Source organism: Ptychodera flava, chromosome 19, assembly GCF_041260155.1.
Source record: "Ptychodera flava strain L36383 chromosome 19, AS_Pfla_20210202, whole genome shotgun sequence".
Lineage (NCBI taxonomy): Eukaryota > Metazoa > Hemichordata > Enteropneusta > Ptychoderidae > Ptychodera > Ptychodera flava.
Genome location: NC_091946.1, coordinates 16,086,685 through 16,108,717, shown reverse-complemented (window position 1 = coordinate 16,108,717; position 22,033 = coordinate 16,086,685). Strand labels below are relative to the sequence as shown.

Here is a 22,033-nt window from a genome sequence, read left to right as displayed (position 1 = left end):
TAATGTTAACACAGGGATGGCGGTCATTTTGAATTTCAAATATAGCAAAATGTTTGGCGATTTAATTCGCTGGTTCTCAACTTTACACTGTGACCCGCGATCTTCATTGTTGATTTTGTAAGAGACAGGTTGAAATTTACATTTAAGAAAGTCTGAACAAAAGTTCCAGTCTTTCACTTTCGAGACGCATACCTACCTTAATAATCCCAGTTTAGCGGAATTTAGAAAATCATAGTCCTTTCAATGAAAATTTCTTGATTTTCAAGAAACTTTTCTGGGATATATAGGGATATATAGATTACTCTCTGTCTGTATAACCGCTTGATTTGGCTTCATTGTCACCAAGTGAGGATGCGGGTCGCATCATACAAACCCTTCGACTCGTGTGACGAGACATCTCCATCCTGTGACAATACGACCCGACAAAGCTGTAATAAATGTTGGATAACTACGTATTATCATATTTTTTGGAAGTAAATTTAAAAAAAAGCATGTGTGTATCATTTTGTATATCTTTTTGAACTTCTTTCAAATAACACTCGAATTGAAATCACAGTATTATATAATATTAAATTAAAAAAACTGAAGTATTCTTATAGAACAGAACTCTTGAACAGTGACACGCGTTTATTTTTTCATGTACCATTTGTAAACAAAGGGATTGACCAAATAAACATTAGCAATATTTTGCATGATCAGAAAATTGTGCAAAAAATACCTATATATTTTAAATTTCAAGAACCACCTATAGTTTCCTACTTATACAGAAAAGCCATTGGTAGAAAACTTTTTAACTATAATAACAATGTCTTGAAAAATTTCAACCTTCCTTTAAACAACAGCAGAACTTGCAAATGCTTTTCATCCCCATTTTGCTATTAACCACTTGGTCACATAATAATTGTGACGTAATTTTCTCTTAGACTAGCATGGACAGTGAATCAACATTTCGATGAAATTCCAAAAATCTAATTTGTAGCACACACCCGTACCTTTAACCACCCTTGTTTAATCAAGTATATTAATGCCAATAATCAAGAATATATACATAAACAGATTTAGCTAGTTTTGCATTCAAAAAAGTATTCATAGTTTCCTCATAGACTTCCACGTGTAGTGAATCAACATTTCGGTGAAATTCAAAAATTAAATTTCTTGCACTTGGCTGCACTTGAATGAAACCTCTCTAGTCCAATCAAGTACATTAATATCTATTGGCAAACGTCAATCAATGCATAGATGTTGCTAGTTTTATATTTGAAAAAAAAAAATAGTTCTCTCATAGATTACGATGTATAGTGAATCAACATTTTTGATGAAATCCAAAAATCAAAGTTCTTGTGCACAGAAGCACGTTATTCTTCCAACTTCAAGCAAAGTACATTTACACATATTATCAAACGTATATAAATGTACAGATATAGCTTGGTTATGCCATTATTGCAGGATATGGGGCATGATTCATTTATGCAAATGAGATTTTGGTTAGCGAACAGTAGCGGAAGTAGTGACCATGATTTCAAAGTTTTATCTATTTAGCAATTGTTTAAAAGTATATTACTTGCTAAATGTCAACCAATAATGCCAAACTAGCAACCTTTAACAGGTCATCATTTCAGCGCAACACGGCACGCACTATATTCTGAACTTCTGAACTCCGACAGTTATGTATGCCGTGTGTGCGTAACTAGTGCGAACAACTTCCGCCAGCCGGATCGATTGTACAGCACATCTACCGAACACTAGCTGCGTTCGTGATTTTCGTCCAAGTTGATGAAGGAGAGTGGTAAGTGTGCATTGCTTTGTATTCCTAGAAGACACTGTGCGGCGGTTATGAAGCTAATAACCCTTTCCCGTATTTTTGATGCGGGTAATTTGTGAGCTGCATAACTGCAGCAGCCTCTGGTCTCCTCGACCCCTGACCGTTTTGACCCCATCAGCCCTGGTCACCTCGACCTCTTTGGTATGAATGGAAAACTTGTATCATTATCATCTCGAAAGTACGTCGTCAGTTTTTTCCATGCTCATACTACTTTTTAAGGATTTTAGAGGAATCTTGAAAGGTCGGGAATGTACCCCAATAGGTTCGACAGATGCATTGTGTGCGACCACGGCTTGGCCGAGCCACGTAAAATTGCAAAGAAATCGAACATGCAGTTTCAGAGAAGAAGATATTTTCCCAAAAACTGACCTTTGTGAAAGCTAATGTTTCAAAGCGTCGGAAATGATTGTTTAAGCAAATATTGTTCCAAGCTTCGATGACCACAATTTTGCGACAGGATTGATTGGCAAGCTTGGATTAAGCTATAGTATAGTGCTAGTAAGATTAAAACAAGCTTTGTGTTTCCATGGACGTTCAGGTCGCCGTTGTTGACCTGCACTTCGGGTCATTTGTGATTTTGCTCACTTTAATTGGGTCAATTTTGCTTCCGAGTATTAGTAAGTCATGGTTTGAAGTTATCAACATATGCTAATAATAAAGTAAGAAAATATATACCATTGATCAGGCTTTGGATAAAACAAACAAACGCGTTGAACATTTTTGTTCTGTATCATATGGCCGACACGGTCCTGTATGGTCCTTTCATATCGCTGCTGAAGAGTACAGTCTTGGTCGACTGCATCATGACAGAACCACAATATATCGATGTAGTGAATTATATCGAGTAAAGCCATAAATGAGCCACAAAAATACACGAGCAGACGATGTAACAAAATAAATATTTTATTCGTACTGCGACAAAATGTATGGTGTACATTGTACACAGTGTATTACAATGAAGGATTTACGAAGCTATACTCACTTTAAGTTTTCCCTAATCTGCTCACAAACTCCTTTTTAAGATGGTTAAGTCGGCATATGGAACGTGTAAGGAAGGACATGGATAATTCTTGAAGATGAACAGACTGGTACAACTGCACTATATCCACCTTGCATTGCATTTGCAGAGATGCAAACTCCGTCCACGCGCATTGAGCGAGGTTGATTTTGACCCGATTCTGGTGGGGCTCGCAACTTTCGAGAAGGGCAGAGTTTTATTTTTCAAAACACGAAAAATTATTCACATTACCCACTCTAGCCTATGTTTTACATCGTACGTCGTATTCGATGGAAAAATAAACATCCTTCAAATTGTGGAAATCTGTATTGAGATCTTAATAATTAGATTATTTGCTCTGAAATAGCATCACAACCACCCGGTGAAGTGGAATGGTCCAAAATCGGAATACCATCTATAAATGATACGGTTGCCACCGCTCCTTCGCAACCAACATTCTATAAGTACATCGCTGCAGCAAATAAGTAAGGACCATCACTGTCTATATAGTCGGCTGCATTTATGAAAAAAAAAGACCTTACCCCAAAAAAAATTGCTACAAAAGGTTTCTCAACGGATTTTGATAGAGTCAAATGTGCTTAATAACATATTAAAAGTCTACCAAAATCTGACCACCGGAAACGCGTCATTTTCAAGATGGCGTCCAAGATGGCCGCCATATACTTAAAATGGCCATAACTATACCAAAAAAAATTGCTACAAAAGGTTTCTCAACGGTTTTTGATAGAGTCAAATGTGCTTAATAACATAGTAAAAGTCTACCAAAATCTGACCACCGGAAACGCGTCATTTTCAAGATGGCGTCCAAGATGGCCGCCATATACTTAAAATGGCCATAACTACTTAAATATTAAACCTAGACTAGTGATGTCTGTGTCTACCACCATGTTTTAGTGGTTTAGGAATCCAACTATCATATCTAGATTATAGGCAAGTGGTCATAAGTCCCATAATTTGCATATTTGTACATGTATTAAAAATAATCACTGTCACATTCTTCGTCCAGAACATGTTGCTCATGTGGATTTTCACAATTTCCGAGGTTAGGTAGTAAAGGGAAAGCAACTCCACACATCGTTCATATTTTGGGTGTTTGCGTTTTGTGTATGAAATTGTGTATAATATAGTGTATGTCATGTTTGGCTGTTTAAGAAAAGTGTTGCTTAGCCATGGTGAGACGTATCCGTAATCTACGTGTCTTGATGTTACTCCACACTGGAGTGGAGAGAAAAGTGTGACACTGCGATCCGTTGGCGCTGCATTTCGAAAACAGAGTTTTCTTCATCAGTCGCTTGAAATTCATTCTTGATTGGTGAGACGTGTTGAATGGTTGATTGTTTTTATTTGGTAGTATATTCTTCCACTTACATTTGGTGTTCAAGTAGGGAAGCTAGAATGTCTACTGGTTGGTCTTGTTGTGTTTGTGTAGGTTCGTGTGAACCTGAGTTCGAGCTGTCGTCGCTTTTGTGAAGTCTGGCACTTATAAGTGTATTGCCTATATTTCTGTTCCTTCTATATGCGATTATTGGTTGATTTTGGAACAGTTTTTTATTTAGTGTTTCGTCTTTTTCAAGTTCATTTCAGTTTTCTGTCAAGGCTTGCTTGATTTTTGTCATTTCGATGTTACGGGCTATATGTTGTTATGAAGACTACTGTATTGTTGGTGGCGTTCTTTCTTTCTTTTTGTTGTTCAAGCTGTTTTTTTTCTGCTTTTATGATCTGTTTCTCTGATAATGCGTTCTATTTCATTTTTAGCTCATATTTGGTATGTACATAAATAACAAAAACAGCTTTTATGGTGAGTCGGTGGCGTCTGTGTGTCTCTATGTATGTATGTGGGTATGTTAGTGCGGATGTATGTCCGTCACACGCAAAAGCTCCCTTACCGCCAAAGCTATCATCTCAGTATTTGGTGTACAGGGTAGATGCAGGGGCTGAGACGTGACGTTCTTCAAATGGACGTCAAAAATGTGCAAATGAGGTAAGAAAAAGGGAAATCCTGCAAATATGTAGGAGTGGTGGCATGCCAGTGACTGAAACAGGCTACTCCACTGACCTTGAGTCATTTCCTGTCATTGTTTTTGAACTGTTACATATTAACAGACCTGCTCAAACTAAGAGGGACTAGCTGTTTTTGCTATGCATGTTGCTAAAGTTGACCTCCAGTACCTAAAGTTTCAGACGTTATTTACTTTTGTCATTCTTGTTTTTCTGGTTTATATATTTCTTGTTGTTTTTCTGGCTGTACTGTGCAGAAATCATTGTCATAACATCAACTTGGATGTTTCCTGCACTGATAGAAACAACATTTATTGTTGATCTTTGGTACCCATACTGGTATGTACCAATTCAGATCAAATGTGATGGACACCGTATAATTGCGGTATTTTTATATTGTCGGTCTTGTAATTTTTCACTAAATTGTGTGACTTTCTCTGTAAAATCGGTTTCGTTGTTGCATGTTCTGATGTATCATAATGTTTCACCTTTGATCAGACCTTTGAATGTTGCTGCCGGATGGCATGAGTTTCTTTGTAAGAACTGGAATGTATCTGTTGGTTTTAAGTGTGTCTTGGTGTTGGGAATGTTCTTTTGTATCGACGACCTTTGTAGATAGTCAGGTCTAAATATGTGATTTCTTGAGAGGAGCTTCCAAACGAAAAATTTGAAAATAGGATGCATTTTGTTGATGTTTGATATGAATTCATTGAGTTCGTGTTGTGTTCCGATCAAAATCAGGAAAACATCGTCCCTGAACCTCAGCCAGGTCGGCATTTGTTGTTTGTGTTTCTGTATTATTCTCATTTCTGTCTCGTGAAATGTAATATCTGCTATTTCCAGCGACGAGGGAGACCCCATAGAGCATCCCATATTTGCCGGTAGAATTCATCGTTTAATTCAAATGTGTTGTTTTTAAAGATTATTTTTAGCAGAGCTATCATGTATTTTGTACAGTAGTCTTCATAACAACATATAGCCCGTAACATCGAAATGACAAAAATCAAGCAAGCCTTGACAGAAAACTGAAATGAACTTGAAAAGACGAAACACTAAATAAAAAACTGTTCCAAAATCAACCAATAATCGCATATAAAGGAACAGAAATATAGGCAATACACTTATAAGTGCCAGACTTCAAAAGCGACGACAGCTCGAACTCAGGTTCACACGAACCTACACAAACACAACAAGACCAACCAGTAGACATTCTAGCTTCCCTACTTGAACACCAAATGTAAGTGGAACAATATACTACCAAATAAAAACAATCAACCATTCAACACGTCTCACCAATCAAGAATGAATTTCAAGCGACTGATGAAGAAAACTCTGTTTTCGAAATGCAGCGCCAACGGATCGCAGTGTCACACTTGTCTCTCCACTCCAGTGTGGAGTAACATCAAGACACGTAGATTACGGATACGTCTCACCATGGCTAAGCAACACTTTTCTTAAAACAGCCAAACATGACATACACCTATATTATACACAATTTCATACACAAAACGCAAACACCCAAAATATGAACGATGTGTGGAGTTGCTTTCCCTTTACTACCTAACCTCGGAAATTGTGAAAATCCACATGAGCAACATGTTCTGGACGAAGAATGTGACAGTGATTTTTTTTAATACATGTACAAATATGCAAATTATGGGACTTATGACCACTTGCCTATAATCTAGATATGATAGTTGGATTCCTAAACCACTAAAACATGGTGGTAGACACAGACATCACTAGTCTAGGTTTAATATTTAAGTAGTTATGGCCATTTTAAGTATATGCGGCCATCTTGGACGCCATCTTGAAAATGACGCGTTTCCGGTGGTCAGATTTTGGTAGACTTTTACTATGTTATTAAGCACATTTGACTCTATCAAAAACCGTTGAGAAACCTTTTGTAGCAATTTTTTTGGTATAGTTATGGCCATTTTAAGTATATGGCGGCCATCTTGGACGCCATCTTGAAAATGACGCGTTTCCGGTGGTCAGATTTTGGTAGACTTTTAATATGTTATTAAGCACATTTGACTCTATCAAAAAACCGTTGAGAAACCTTTTGTAGCAATTTTTTAGGGTCAAACCATATTTTCAGCCGACTATGCGGGCAGCTGAACAATGAATAATATGGCCATTTGCCATCGGCGAAAAATTCTGTCTTTGCGCATGCGTTTTCCACATTGATCTCTGTGTCTTCGTAACTCGAAAAAACCGGCAAATTTGCCCGCAAATATTACATGTTCACGAAACAGTTTCTCGGTAAGAAGTTTGCTGTTTCTTCGGACTGTGGCTAACGGTATCAACATGGCTGGCTTGCCTGTAAATTTAACGCACCATGGTCCACTGTATAGGCATTTTTGCAGACAACAGCCCTCTGATTGCCAACGTTATTGTCACTTTACTGTTCAGAACAGAGATACTAACACAAGAAACTCAGGACATAGTGCAATGCCCGAATTCACATGCCTATCATGGACAAAAGTCCAGTGTAACGTATTGTATTCGAAAATTTGGTATTTGATAATATAAATGTCAATTATCCGTGGTAGCCTGTATATAAAACTGCGGATTACAATACAACACGGGTTTACACGTGTGCTTCAAAACGCAGCATTCAAAGTTGTCTTTTACTTCAATTCTGGTGATCGCTCTTTCCTCAAAAAATATCATTTCATATGTAGGTAACAATTGTTTGGCACGTGACAGTAGGCGCAAGCACAAGTATCAATGGGATCACCACTGGATCACGTGGTCAAGAAATTTCGTCTAACGAGACTTTTATAAATGAATAACTTTCTTGCAACACAACAACTTGCTACCACAATAGCCCTACGAAATTATTAAACTGTCTGACAGATACTGGACCGCCCAAGTAAATTTTGTCCTCAGCGGGGGAAATATATACGGGTGTACACCTGCCAAAAGTACACGCAGGCTACTTTTTCACCACATAACATAGCTCCTTTCTTCGTAATCTCTCGCTGTCTAAATTCCCAGACAAAGCAAGATGGACGTAAAACCACCATTCAATAAGACGTATTACTATCGACCTAACTACCTGCTGCCGGCGATCTTCAGCCGCAACACCATCGACGGCGTGTACAAAAACTTGGATATCAGGGACGACGATACCTTCCTGGTAACCTACGCAAAGTCTGGTGAGCATAACTTAACGTACCGTTTAATTCGGGGACAGATATTTGAACTTTCGAACTTTTACAGTTCATTTCTGATCTACCACCCGTGGGAGGCGCTCATTGCATATATCTCTTGGTGTAAGAAAAGTGTTCACCCTCTAAGTTTTTTGAAATTTGAAAATTATATTTTACTACATAGTATTAACACATGGATGGCTGCCAGTTTGAATTTAACATACCGGTAAATCTTGGGTTATTTGTTTCTCCAGAACCAAAATTTGCACTGTGATTCCCAATTTTATTCTTGGTTTTGAAAGAGAATGGTTGCGACACTTCTCGAGAAAGGTTTGAACAAAAGTTTAAGTCATTCACTTTCGAGGCGCATACTTAATTTTATCTAGTTTTGAGAAATTGAAAAGCCTATATAGTGAATCCTGGGCATCACCTTCTCGTCACTCTCTAATTGTAGTTTTTTTTTTACTTTAAAATTACCCATAAAGCCAGATTTCTGTTGACAGGCTAAATCCATCGTTATTTTCCATATATTTACTTGTCGTCTGCCAGGGTATTATTCGAAATTTAAACATGTTTAGAGCGAAAAAGTTCGGGAGGTGTTAAACTGATACCTGAATTGTAAAGATACGTGCCATCGTAATGCGGTTTCTGTGCTAAGTTATCTAAGGGGCAAAATGTTAATTGCCTGTCATAATTAACAACCCTTGGTGACCTCAACAGGTACGGCCTGGACAAATGAGATGTTGAAGGCAATTCTTCACGTGGATGACCTAGAATATTTGGAGTCGGTCGAGTTTTACAAAAAGCTGGCTACATTGGAATTTGGACCTGCAGACCATCCCGACCTTGTCGAAGAGAACGTCTTCTGCCCAAAATCGTTTATAGAGGATTTTATCAGGGACACGCCCTCACCCCGGGTTCTATCGACGCATGTGCTACCCGAATATATGCCGACTCAGTTCTTTCAGAAAAAACCGAAAGTACGAATTTAATCCTCCGTTGAATGTTTCGTACATTATTTGCATGAAGTCTATATGAAGTTCCACAGCCTTTTCAATACAGGCTTTAGTCAGCGCGCTTGTCACCTTACAAACGCCGCTCTTGCGAAAATAACGACATGTGTACGCCACAGCATGAAACTTTCTGAACGTTGACTTTCATATTACTAAAATTTTGAACATTTCTGTTCTTTAGACAACGCTGTTCATACTTCAATACACCGTAGACAACGTAGGCTGCTATTTAACTTTTCAAAAATATCACAATATTTCAGACCTTGTTTGTAAGCAGAAACCCAAAAGACGCTGTCGTATCACTCTATCATTGGCATCACTCCATTCCTTTCCTAAGTCCATGTCCTTGGGAGCTGTTATGCGAAGAGTACATAAAAGGAAACAGTAAGTTTCATTTTTATATCCTGGGATCCCGGTATATTGAATTCTCGACCAGTTTTCGGGGGGTTTTGGTGTCTCGGTCCTTATGTTGTAGCCAGCGGGTAACTAATCATTACTTGGAAAGATGTATCTTGTACCGATGTCTATAAATAGCTTGTAAAATGGTGCAAACTCTAATATTATTTCGCTCCAGCTGTTTGTGGTGCAGTCTGGGATTTTTACAAGAAATGGTCCATGTACAAGCAAGAGTCATGGATGCTGTGGTTGACGTTTGAAGACATGAAAGCGGTTAGTTTTCATCTTACAGTTTCAAATAAATATCCTCATAATGTAATGTAATATTCCCACTGTTTTTCGGTCTTTGTTCATTTCTCCACTAGTATGGTCTTTCTTCTCGTCCTCTTCCGCCTCCTCATCATCAACACTGACGTAGTCATCATCGTCTCCATCATCATCATCGTTCATCATCATCGTCTCCATCATCATCATCATCATCATCATCATCATCATCATCATCATCATAATATTCATCATCATATTCATCGTCATCATCATCATCACTATATTCATCGTTGTCACTATCATCATTATCATCATCTTCATCATCACTAGCAAACGACGAAAATAATAAGAGTAATATATCAGAGTTAAAACGTTTATCCGTATCTCTATATCCTGAGAACAGAAGGCCAAATCGCTTTTTGGCAAATATTAGGAGTTGTTCAGCCCCATTAATCACTATGTTTGATTCAAGATAAATCTTAATAAATTACGAATTATTTTGAAAGTAAATCATTCATGTTCAAACTAAGCAATTTTTGGGGGAATGGGAACCTGTAATTGTGAAAGACAAGTTAGTGCTATGGAGAGGAGCTGTATTAAATGCATGGCAAGCACTCAGTGCCGTCTATCTGTGACACAAATGTTCCGATTGAATTAGGATCCGAAACAGGCAATAAGGAAGATCGCTGATTTCATCGGTCGACCACTAACCGAGGAACAACTGGATGCCGTGGTGCACGCAACAAGTTTCAAGGTGATGAAGGAAAGGAACGAACGGGCCGTGAATCCGGAGTTCTTTTTCCCGAAAGGGCACAAAAGTGGAGAGAGTGGGAAGGACGAAGAAACAAAACCAAAAGCGCAGTGGCAAAGAAAAGGTGAGGCAAGCTTTAATGTCAATTTGTTAGAGAAGTACAACAATCAGGAAAGTTGATGATAAAGTTTACTCCGTGTAACTTTTAGTGCAAATATATCCGTTGTTCCTTGTCTGAGGTATACTAGCAATGATAGCAATAAGTCATTTGGTATTCACTGGCTACCATGATGTCAGAAATTGTCTACATCTGTTTCACTACCGGTATTCTAATCGGCATGTGCAGTAATTTTTTTCTCTAACATGTGTTCTGATGTTAAAATGAGAATCGATTTGTTGGGTACTATATAGGCAAACCATATATATTAAACGCCTATAGCTGTGTTACATAGTTAAAAGATGATTCACAACGACATATTCTTAAATATGTTTATTGATTACTATAGGAAAATAAACGCCAAATGTTTAATGCTGAACAAAAACTGAAGTTTTTGCGAATCAATTTTTATTCGATTCATCAGTATAAACAGTACCAGTCGATTAACTCAGGGTTATTGAAGGGAAGTGACACTTGTGCAATAAATTTGATGAAAGTTAATGATTAGTTTGCTTGCAGTAATAGTACTTCTCTCAACCTCTCTCTCTCTCTCTCTCTCTCTCTCTCTCTCTCTCTCTCTCTCTCTCTCTCTCTCTCTCTCTCTCTCTCTCAGGTCAAGTAGGTGGTTGGAAGAACACATTCACCGTCGCACAGAGCGAAGCATTCGATAAGGTGTACAAGGAGCAAATGAAAGGATATGAAGATGTCATGTACCAATTTTAGTATTCCGTTTTTCTAACAAAGACATTCAAAGCTTGGCATATCAATACAACAAAATCAAATATATGAAAGAAAACCAAATCTTAAAAGCTTAACCTACCTATCAATTTATTGTGATATTAATCGGCAAATGTTTTTGAATAACCTATGAGACCCTCTTGAAGGCATTATCAATCATATTCAATCATATTCTCTGCTTTCAGAAATGCATTTTGGAGCCCCTTGCTTAGCTTGATCAATCTCACAGCTGTTGTCCATTTGATTGTGTCTTTGTACTCAAGGGAAGAATCATGGCGAGTTTTGTATTAATAAAGGATTGAGGTAAAAAATTGGATTTTAGGATCAACGTTCATTAATTTTTAGATCGAATTCAGTTCTCCGGGCTCGTAATGCTTCAAATACAGTTGACATCCGGCACTGAAACGAATGTAAACTACCGTCACCTTGGTGTATTTGACGAATGAACGATAGGAAGAGATGAAAACTGACGAAGTGACATGAAATTATATTTGATCTTGCTTTGCATAGCATTAAAACGTTTGATGCTACAGGCTCCTTACGATCTGTTTAAAGTAAAAACTTTTTTTTATGAAGTACGCTTTATCGCTAATAATATGTATCTAGGTAATATGCCAACATCTTCCTCAAATTATGCAAAATAATGTATGAGTTTACTATAATTGATAATTTTATTTTTTTAGTTTAAGACAATTATCGAATATCTTAGATTTGCACTCTGTGATGACAATATGTTCTGAAAAGATTTGTTGATTATGTTATTTTTTCGTCGAAGGAGACTGGCCTTGACTGTGACGCAGAGCAAATGCTCTGTTTGAGTATCACGATTTCCGTGTATATTTGTGTAAATTCTTTGTTCAAAAAATTCGTTATATTCGTTTTCGGAAATTTCAAAATGGTAGTTTTCGCCTTATCCGTTGCATGAAAATTTTTCATTAAATTGATTAACAAAGCGGTCAATGAACTTTGAGAATGCTCTGTGATTCACCATATGAACAACTTCTCAATAAACACTGATTTTGGACAGTTGGATCTTTATATTTTTTCAAAATTTCGTAAAAGTATCGGGTGCCCTTTAGCTGAATGTTGGAAATTACAAATTACTCCTAAAAAACAAGTAGGTTGCTTAAAAAAGAAAAACAGATGAGCTTACTTGTAAACCGTCATTACTTCACTATCCAATCATCGAAAATTAGTTCCAAACGTGTTAATTTCTTTTACTGTCTAACTAAACTGGTTGGTCGGTTTGCAAATAAATCTTACTTTTTAATCTTTTTCAAATCATTGCCATTTAGTGTCACTTTCCCCGAGAGAAATCATGGTTTTTAAATAGACCGTATCGAAATCACGGTACGACCTTGCCTCTGACCTTAACATTAGGACTCTACATAGCTTATTGTTATAATGGTAAGTTATTACTTTTCAGCGTCAGTATGTATGGACGGGCGAATATTAAGGCCTCGATTCGCCGTTGATCTCAAGGAAAGAACGAATTTTGTACCACGATCGGAACTTATTTGTGTGATAATTTGATAGTGTATTATAGTTTATTCTGAATATAATCTCATCTGCTTTTCTTTTTTTGCAATCTACCTGTTTTCATGAGTAATATTGCAACTTTCAGGTGTAAGGCACCAAACACTTTTGATTAATTTGATAAAATTCAAAGAGCCAATTCTCCCAAATAAATCCGATGTGGTGTTAAACATTCCGTCATTCAAATTTTCTCCAACTCATCATTTCTCCGAGAAGCATTAACAATACACAGACGTGCCGACTTTACATGAATTAGTGAACGCCCACAATCAACCAGAGTATTATGTGTTGTAGAATGTTGTCTAACCATAAGTATTATTCATCTTGCCCTGTGTCAACGCGTAAATATTCATGAGGTATAAAAGCAAGCCTTATTTATTATATATATATAGGAGGTGAACTTTGACTCTTAACCTTTAGCGTTATCTGGGATTGGTTAACTTCCTGTTTCTGAACGAGGCACTTGAAATACGCAATACTAAATCTTATTCAGTTAATTCATATGTGCTCTATTCTTGAGCTGTGACCCCACGCAATCATACCTACATTTTTTCTTTCGTATCCGTTCGCTGTCTGAAATCCCAAATGGACGAGAAACCGCCGTTCAAGAAGACCTACTACTACAGGCCTGGCTACCTGCTTCCAACAATCTGTAACCGCAACACCATTGACACCGTGTACAAAAACTTTGAAATCAGAGACGACGATACTTTCGTGATATCCTACTACAAATCCGGTAAGTCAAACAGAATCGTACTTTGAAACGTTTAACGTCTAGATGTCACTTTCCACGGGATATGACTTAAGGCGACGCAGTCAGTTCAATGTCGGTAATTCAGTAAGTTCATCCATGGAGCTACCAAAAGATGGGTGATCCACCCCTTAGGGAGCGTTCAGTTATTACGGCCGTGAATGGGCCGGCAAAATCCAGGGGGGGGGGGGGTACCTTTAATTTGAAAACTGCAAAGGGGTCATGTATTTTTCAAACAGCTCAAAGGGGGTCACTTAATTTTCATAAGTATCCGTCCCGTCAAAAGGAATTTCAGTGTTCAGAAATTTTCTGAAAGATAAAAATGATTGGCTGCGTGATTTCATTTTCTGAAGTCATTTAACTGCAAATCTGAACAAAAGTGTAATTATCTGTCAAATGAACATCTTGACTTGGCAACTCTGAGGCTTCTCTTATCGTAAATCGAGCTAACTGAGGGCAATGAACAATTCCTATTACTTACATTATGGAAATATAGCAAGATTTGTCAGGGAAATTATTTAACAGTTACCTACAAGTAGACTACTAGTGGCATAAAAGGGAAATTATATTTTTAGGTGAAATTCCAATACCACAATTGTTGTCAACATCTGAACTTTCAAACACTCTATTTGAATCAAGTATATTTGTATCAATTATCAAACACCTATAAAAGGACAAATTAATGTAGATTAGCATTGTAAAATTATTCATAGTTTTCTCATAGACTCCAATGTATAGTGAATCAACATTTCAGTGCAATTCAAAAATCAAATTTCTTGCACACATATCAACCTTTAACCATACTAGGCTAACTAAAACTTTAAAATGAATTATCAAATGTCTATAAATACAAGATTTAGATAGTTTTGTGTTAAAACAATTTTTTTTCATAGTGTCCTCATAGACTCTCATGTATAGTGAATCAGCATTTCTGTGAAATTCCAAAATCCAATTTCTTGCACACATATCCATTTGTAACCAGCCTAGTCCAATCAATTAAATTAATATTAATAATCGAGAGGACTTAAATACACAGATTTACCTATTTTTGTATTGGAAAACAATTATTCATAGTTTCCTCATAGACTCCCATGAACAGTGAATCTACATTTCGGTGAAATTCCAAAATCCAATGTCAGTCGAACACATCCATTTGTTACCACCCTAGTCTAATCAAATATTAACAATCAAGAGTACATAAATACACAGGTTTACCTATTTTTGTATTGGGAAATAATATTCATAGTTTTCTCCCATGTATAATGGATGAACATTTTCAGCCAAATTCCAAAATCAGATTTCTTGTACACATAATATGCACCTTTCACCATTATATTCTAATCGAGTACAATAATGTTAATTGCACAAGTATAACAAGTTTTTCATTGGAAAAAACAATATTCACAATTTTATCATAGACTCCGATGTATCGTGGACGAACATTTCTGGTGAAATTCTAAAGTCAATCTTTTTGTCCACATACAAGTTTTAACATCCCTATTCCAATAAAGTACGTTGAATAATGCATAGATATAGTTTTGTATTGAACAAGTATTGCATTGTGATAGTTTTCTCATAGACTATCATGTATAGTGAATCAACATCATCAACAGATGATTATCAATAAAATCCAAATATCAAAGTTTTGTACACACACGCATCGAGAATCTTATTTTTATGGATTCTATCCCAAAGAGGTGATAGTGTGTGCAGCTTTACTAAAGCAATTGGGGGGGGGGGGCAGGAGGTCATGAAATTATTTTTATCTTAAAAGGGGGTCATCGATGTTTTGGTGCAATGGGTAGGGGTTCACTTATTATGCCTGACGCGCAGGAAGATTTTGCCGGCACATAACCCGGCCATAATAACTGGACGCTCCCTTAGAAGCTCATATAAAACGACCACGGTGCTCTTCTCACGTGAAATGACGTGAACGGTGATCTGTTGCAGGTTTTGAATGGATAAAAACAATATGCTCAGAAATTACATTCAACCGTACTGTTTCCATTCTGGTTATTATTAAAGACTTAAGTCCAAAAGCACACCGACTACAACTTGGTCTGGTCAACACAATAATCTACGCAGCACAACCCGAAAGTAGCGCATGCGCCATCCTGCTTTCATGACGTCACAGAGGGGAAAAATTAAGGTCAAACACGCAGACATTAATAAAAAGCTTGTGGCGAAAGATAAAAATGAGTACTTGTCAGCGGTTTCAGGGGCGAACGGACAATTTGTTATCATAGACAGGAGAATATAGCTATTATTAGTTTGCTAAGCGGGTAGTTAGAGAGGACAGAGTAGGATTTGACGGAGTCGATGATGTGTTGGGATGCTTTATATGGTTGCAAATTACAAATTTCAGTTTCACACAGGAATAGTAGCTTGAAAGCATGGAAAAACGAGCAAGATGGTTTGTGTGGCTGATTTTTCACTCTTAACAGGCAACCTTCGTTGATATCTTTCACTTCCTGCAGGAAAGTATAGTTATATGTACATCAACTCTGGTTAAAATTCATCAGAATACTGCCCCTGTACCCTCATGCTAAACTCTTGTTTATTTACCCAACCAAAATATCTTGTGTATAAATATCAACGCAAAAAATAAGCATGCATTGGAAAGCGTATTAAAATTACATTCCCCCCTCGCAGCAAAGGTCTACAGTCATGAGTTTTGATGCAAAACTTGAGTCAGTAAAAGCCGCAAGTGCATCTAAACAAAAATGAGCCGAATTTCCATAGAATTGAGCGTTCCTCCTGTATTTGTTCAAAAAACTCCGTCTATTTACTGTATCATGTTGTCGGATAGAAAACTTTTTTTAGGTTAAAACAATCTTCGTCAGCTAGGACAATCAAATCCTTTATCAAAAGTCAAACTTTTGACGTTGGCCTTTTATCGGCTTATTGACTTCACACTACCGGAATTAAACAACGCAATTTCACACTTGCCAGGAAGAGTGGAACTTACTTTTAGGATGTGAAAGTCGTTTCTCATTTTCACAAGTTTAACTGGGATTTGTGAACGTTTTTCCAGCGGCTTCCCAAGTACTAAGCGCTATTGAAGGCGCTAAACTGATCTTAAACTACATACTAGATAATTGTTATAATTTCAATGCTAAGTCTATGTGACTCACAATCCTCTCCGTTCACGACAGGTACGGCCTGGGTAAATGAAATGGTAAAGGCCATAATCCACGTGAATGACCTGGAATATTTAGAGTTCATTGAATTCAAAGAAAAAATGGCTGTGTTGGAATTTGGACCAGTAGAAGGCCCTGATCTCGTCGAAGAAGGACTTTTTTATCCGAAATCGTTTATAGAGGACTTCATTAACGACGCACCCTCACCGAGGGTTGTAGCAACACACATGCAGCCGGACTACGTGCCGATTCAGTTCTTTCAGAAAAAACCGAAAGTATGTACATGTAACTTAGCCAAGGCTGTTCCTATCAGAAATTATGCCCGAGATGGAACCAAAATATTCAATCAATGACTTCACCGAAATGAGAGGCGGCGCAGCCTCACACGAATGGGCATTTCTTCAATTTGTATTTTAATAGCTAGACCGGACATGCTTAATTAAGTTTCAAACAAGCATCTGCTTCGAGAGCGTAAAATACGGAGCAAGGGTAATTTTACGCATCATTAAAGTGAGAATTATGTTTGTATCCAGTTTAAACAACAACTCTTAAAAGACAAATATCAAATATTTCCAGAATGACTTGAACGTTCAGTGACCTATGATTTTTTTTACTAGTCAAGCGCCCAGACTAAAAGATATTATACCAGCAATAGTTTTACTTCAACTTATTATTATATTGATTTGATATAGCGCTGAGCAAAAATGGCTTGTAAGGTTTGTTTCATAATTGCCACATATTCTTTTTCTACAGACAATCTTTGTGAGCAGAAACCCAAAAGACGTATTAGTATCTCTTTATCATTGGCATAGTGCCACTCCCTTCTTCAGTTCATGCACTTGGGAACAGCTGTATGAAGAATTTATCAAAGGCAATAGTAAGAGTTATATTAATATTTCTTCTATGAGCTCCTGTAAAGGTATAAATTTCCCTTACACCTAGATATCTGTTTTATTTGTCTCAGATTTCAAATCTTCCATTACATACCGTTGTCACACCCATCCCACCCACTTAGCAACACACACATACACACATAGACATAGACATAGACACACACATACATAAATACATACATACATACATACATACATATATCCATTCATACAAGCAAATATATATATATATATATATATATATATATATATATATATATATATATATATATATATATATATATATATATATATATATATATATATATATATATATATATATATATATATATATATATATATACCGTCATGACATTCAGGATGATTCTGGTCTGGGGTCTGCGACTTGATGAAAATATAAATGATAAACTTACACCATTTTGTTTTGCTGTAGCTGTTTGTGGTCGTTTTTGGGAGTTTTATAAAAAGTGGTCCAAATACAAAGACGAACCGTGGATGCTGTGGTTGAAGTTTGAGGACATAAAAGCGGTTAGTGTCTATCATGAAGTTTCTTATGTGTTTGTGTTCTTTAATCGTTCTGAATATAAATTCATCATCATTATCATTGTCGTTACCATCATGAGCTGATAAAAAACGTTTGGTTCCAGTTACCCAACCAAGTGAAACAACGAAATTTGGGTGAGATATTCATGACGTCATTTTTGTTTTATTCTGCAAACAAAGAAGATGGGGACGAGCTGTGAGCAACAACTTTTACCCGGTTTCATTCAGCATATGCGATCATACTGACGAACAATCTTTGAAGGCTTATTTTCATCAAAAGCGTATTTGCGAACAAACTGTCTGCGCGGAACATCATCCAGGCGTTTTTTCTTGTTGTAAATTACGGAATGATTGTGATCAGATAGTTCTTTTGATGTAATGACGCACATTCACGTGAGTTGTAAATATGACAAAACAGTAATCAATGTGCAAATGGTGAAGGACTCATCCACCGCTACATTGTCATGAGAGACTGCAAGGTGAGAATAAATTTAAAGGACAGGGTTAATTGCAAAACACCCAAAACAATTACTATCTTATTTCCTATATCGAACCACACACGTTTTTATCATCTTCATCATCATAAACGTCATATACATCACTTTTACCATCACCGTCTGTGGAAACCTCTTTTGATTAAGCGGACTTTTCAATTTAAGGTAGAACGCGCTTTCGGGACAGACATTTGGACTCTCAAACCTTTACAATTGAATTCTTTTCTGATCTATATAAAAGTGCTAATTGTATACATGTGCACAGATAAGCTGCTGTGGTAGTGAAGAAAGACTAAACATATGGAAGACAAACTCTCTCTCTCTCTCTCTCTCTCTCTCTCTCTCTCTCTCTCTCTCTCTCTCTCTCTCTCTCTGTGCATTAAAACATTGGCTCAGAATCACAATCAAGCAATTAAGATTATTGCTGATTCATCGGCCGACCACTAACCGAGGAACAACTGGATGCCGTGGTGCATGCAACGAGTTTCCAGGTGATGAAGGAGAGGAACGAGAGAGCAGTGAATCCGGAGTTCTTTTTCCAAGAAGAAAAAAGAAATAAGAGACACGGGAAAACACTAAATTTAGCGTGGCAAAGAAAAGGTAAGATTATACACTATACGGTTTAGATGTACATCTTACTTGAATTAATGTAAGTAAACGTGCATATATATATATATATATATATATATATATATATATATATATATATATATATATATATTTTTATATATATATATAAACAGATAACGGAACAGAATGTGTAAGATTTGGTACATTAGGCATAAAATGTAAGTGCCGTGTGTGATCATTGCACAAAGGTAGCGATTTCCCTGAGTGTGTCAGCTAAAAAATACTGGTGGTCGAATTTAAAATCCACAGTTTACTATAAAGAGAGACAAAACACATCAAACCCCCCCCCTCTCTCTCTCTCTCTCTCTCTCTCTCTCTCTCTCTCTCTCTCTCCTCTCTCTCTCTCTCTCTCTCTCTCTCTCTCTCTCTCTCTCTCTCTCTCTCTCTCTCTCTCTCTCTCTCTCTCTCTCTCTCTCTCTCAGGTAAAGTCGGCGGTTGGAAGGACATCTTTACCGTTGCACAGGCCGAAGCATTCGATAAGGTGTACAAGGAGGAAATGAAAGGCTATGAAGATGTCATGTACCGCTTTTAGCTTTACATTTAGCAAGGGTGACATGATATTTCGAACTTTTAACACTAGGAACAAACGAGTCAAACGTACTGAGTAGCACATAACTGATAGTAGGGGTCATTTTGTACATTAAATCCAATTCACTCAGTAGTTTTATTGTTGGGCTGGTAAGATTGATTTGACCATTTTAAGGTAACACAAATCACCTGCAGACAAGAAGGAAAGATTCTCTGTCGAAACGTTTCGCCATTTCGCTCGTCCTTGACAACGACTATTGAAGACACCGGTATCTATTTTACCTCGCGATCAACTACACTATCATGATATTAACAAGACTTCCGTTGTGACTGTAAATTATAACACACCTCATTGCAGTTTGTGTTCAAATTCGTCAAGTGATAGTCATGTGGGATGCGTTCATTTTGTGCTAATCAACGTCGACGTCACCAAGCATCATTTGTCGGAACTGTTGCCTGACATCAGTTCCGAAAAACTTTGAATGATGCCCGCTGACATCATAAACGACATTTGGGCATGCGCGAACTGGAATGTAAACAAAGAGTGAAACGATAGTCGTGAAATTTCTCGGTTTATCCTACTTTCTGAAGAACTGAATGCTCTGGTTTCCAACAAGGATTCGAAACCGACCAGAACGATAATCAAAGGAGCATTGAACGTTTTGCAGAAGTATTGCGACGCTGTCGGAAAAAAAACTTTATCTTGCAGAACCATTCCAACATATTACATTCGACAAGTTTTGTGTATGGTACGTTCTTGTGCATGACTGCTGTTGAGGTGTGTTATAAAACCATATTGACTGGCCATGAGGGCAACAGCATACGTCACCCAGCCCCCCCCCCCCAAAAAAAAACAGACTGTTTTTGGGGTGAATCACACAGTTCCTCGGGGTACAGACGTATGCAGTTGCCCTTATGGCCAGGCAATGTGTGATACTGACAAATTTCGCCTGTACAATGTTCCCAGCCTAGCGGCATTATAAAAAAACATAGTCTTGTCAATGAAACTGTCCTTTTGATTTTCATGAAACTTCTCCGTGATAAATAGGTTATATCTTACTGTACAACAGCTTGGTTGGGTTGTATTGCCACCAAAATAAGGATACGGGTCGCACCATACAAACTCTTCGACTCGTGTGATGCGGCATGCACCCCTCACTCGATAACAATATGACCTAACGAAGTGGTGTTAAATATGGGATAACTTCATATTGTCATATTTTGGGGAGTAAATTTTTAAAAAATGTGAGTATGATTTTGTATATTTACTTCTTTGGTATTCCAGTTTAGGCTGGTGCTGTGTCGAGAAATGACAGTATTAAATAATTGTATTGTAATAAGTCAGAGCTGCTGTCCACTGACTTTATGGTCTCCGTACCAAAAAAAAGATCGTTATATATCTTGACGATGAAAGAAACTGGTACTTCGTTATCGTTATTAAGATATTTGTCGGCAATCATTACAATGCAGTCAAGATAGAAGCAGAGTTTAGCTTATGTCAGGCACAGACAAAAGAAAGTGCACAGGTCATGCGCAGACAGTGCTTAAACACAGGTTAAAATGTGACTGTACACCGTCCTTCGAAGTGTGCTGTTGACTCAAACGTTAATATTTCACTGTATGTAGCTGACGAAGCACAGGTGCTGTCCCCTTAAGTGTGACATTATGTCAAATTCGTTTGTAATTAATGGCTAAAATTCACAACATAACAGCTGATGACCCTTTAAACTGGGACATTTATATGCTAGTCGACATACCATTGTAGAAATCATCAACGCAAAATCAGCCATTATTCCGTAAAAAAGTGACATTCTGGCGCTACGGTCTTTAAAGACTGGCCCCGTTGCTTTTCTCGGCAGCAGTTACTGGCCGTGGGCCATCGCATCTACCCTACGATCTACGCAACAGCCTACCACTTACGCGACATTATGCTGAAGTTTGTTCCTTGAATTTACTTTGTTTTGATGTATGGCCACAGACTAGAAGCAAGTGTACGGTCTTTCCACCGTGTCATCAAGAAGGTCATTTGTCCATTGACTTTATCGGAAAATTTTGCTTTGCCTGATGGTTTTGATTTAAATCAAGTGTAATTAGATTAAAGATTTACCAGGGAGATTGCATTTTGTTCTAATTTTAACAAAGCACCACGGATAATCTTATTGGGTCGAGGAAAGTGAGAATTCCTGAGCTAATCCCGAAG

At 37.3% G+C, this 22,033-nt stretch overlaps 2 protein-coding genes and 1 long non-coding RNA gene across 4 annotated transcripts in view; all 3 read left to right on the top strand.

Annotated features, from left to right (window-relative positions):
• LOC139118688 (uncharacterized) overlaps positions 1–703 on the top strand; it is a 14,934-nt gene extending 14,231 nt beyond the window's left edge. The window contains exon 4 of the long non-coding RNA XR_011548781.1: positions 1–703. This exon is cut by the window's left edge and continues 826 nt beyond it. This is a non-coding gene — a long non-coding RNA (uncharacterized lncRNA).
• An 821-nt stretch (positions 704–1,524) lies between these two features.
• Positions 1,525–11,846, top strand: LOC139118684 (sulfotransferase 1A1-like). Of its 2 annotated transcripts, XM_070682104.1 has the most exons (7): positions 1,525–1,786; positions 7,842–8,002; positions 8,717–8,976; positions 9,270–9,393; positions 9,584–9,678; positions 10,331–10,547; positions 11,194–11,846. In XM_070682104.1, the coding sequence occupies exons 2-7, from the start codon at positions 7,852–7,854 to the stop codon at positions 11,301–11,303; spliced, it is 957 nt and encodes a 318-aa protein (XP_070538205.1). In that variant the 5' UTR covers positions 1,525–1,786; positions 7,842–7,851; the 3' UTR covers positions 11,304–11,846. The 2 variants fall into 2 exon arrangements, with proteins under 2 accessions (XP_070538205.1, XP_070538204.1); XM_070682103.1 differs by lacking the exon at positions 1,525–1,786 and having other exon boundaries at positions 7,501–8,002.
• Positions 11,847–13,282: 1,436 nt separating this feature from the next.
• Positions 13,283–21,177, top strand: LOC139118686 (sulfotransferase 6B1-like). Its single transcript, XM_070682107.1, has 6 exons — positions 13,283–13,590; positions 16,761–17,020; positions 17,499–17,622; positions 18,072–18,166; positions 19,072–19,275; positions 19,728–21,177. The coding sequence occupies exons 1-5, from the start codon at positions 13,440–13,442 to the stop codon at positions 19,120–19,122; spliced, it is 681 nt and encodes a 226-aa protein (XP_070538208.1). The 5' UTR covers positions 13,283–13,439; the 3' UTR covers positions 19,123–19,275; positions 19,728–21,177.
• Positions 21,178–22,033: the final 856 nt, after the last annotated feature.

What these genes read in the sequence shown, in the direction of transcription:
- LOC139118684 (XM_070682104.1), top strand. Translation starts at nt 7,852, where the DNA reads ATGGACGTAAAACCACCATTCAATAAGACGTATTACTATCGACCTAAC. An exon ending in AGAGTACATAAAAGGAAACA is followed by an intron (nt 9,394 to 9,583) that starts GTAAGTTTCATT and finishes ATTTCGCTCCAG; the next exon opens with CTGTTTGTGGTGCAGTCTGG. An exon ending in AGCGCAGTGGCAAAGAAAAG is followed by an intron (nt 10,548 to 11,193) that starts GTGAGGCAAGCT and finishes TCTCTCTCTCAG; the next exon opens with GTCAAGTAGGTGGTTGGAAG.
- LOC139118686 (XM_070682107.1), top strand. Translation starts at nt 13,440, where the DNA reads ATGGACGAGAAACCGCCGTTCAAGAAGACCTACTACTACAGGCCTGGC. An exon ending in GATATCCTACTACAAATCCG is followed by an intron (nt 13,591 to 16,760) that starts GTAAGTCAAACA and finishes CGTTCACGACAG; the next exon opens with GTACGGCCTGGGTAAATGAA. An exon ending in AGAATTTATCAAAGGCAATA is followed by an intron (nt 17,623 to 18,071) that starts GTAAGAGTTATA and finishes GTTTTGCTGTAG; the next exon opens with CTGTTTGTGGTCGTTTTTGG.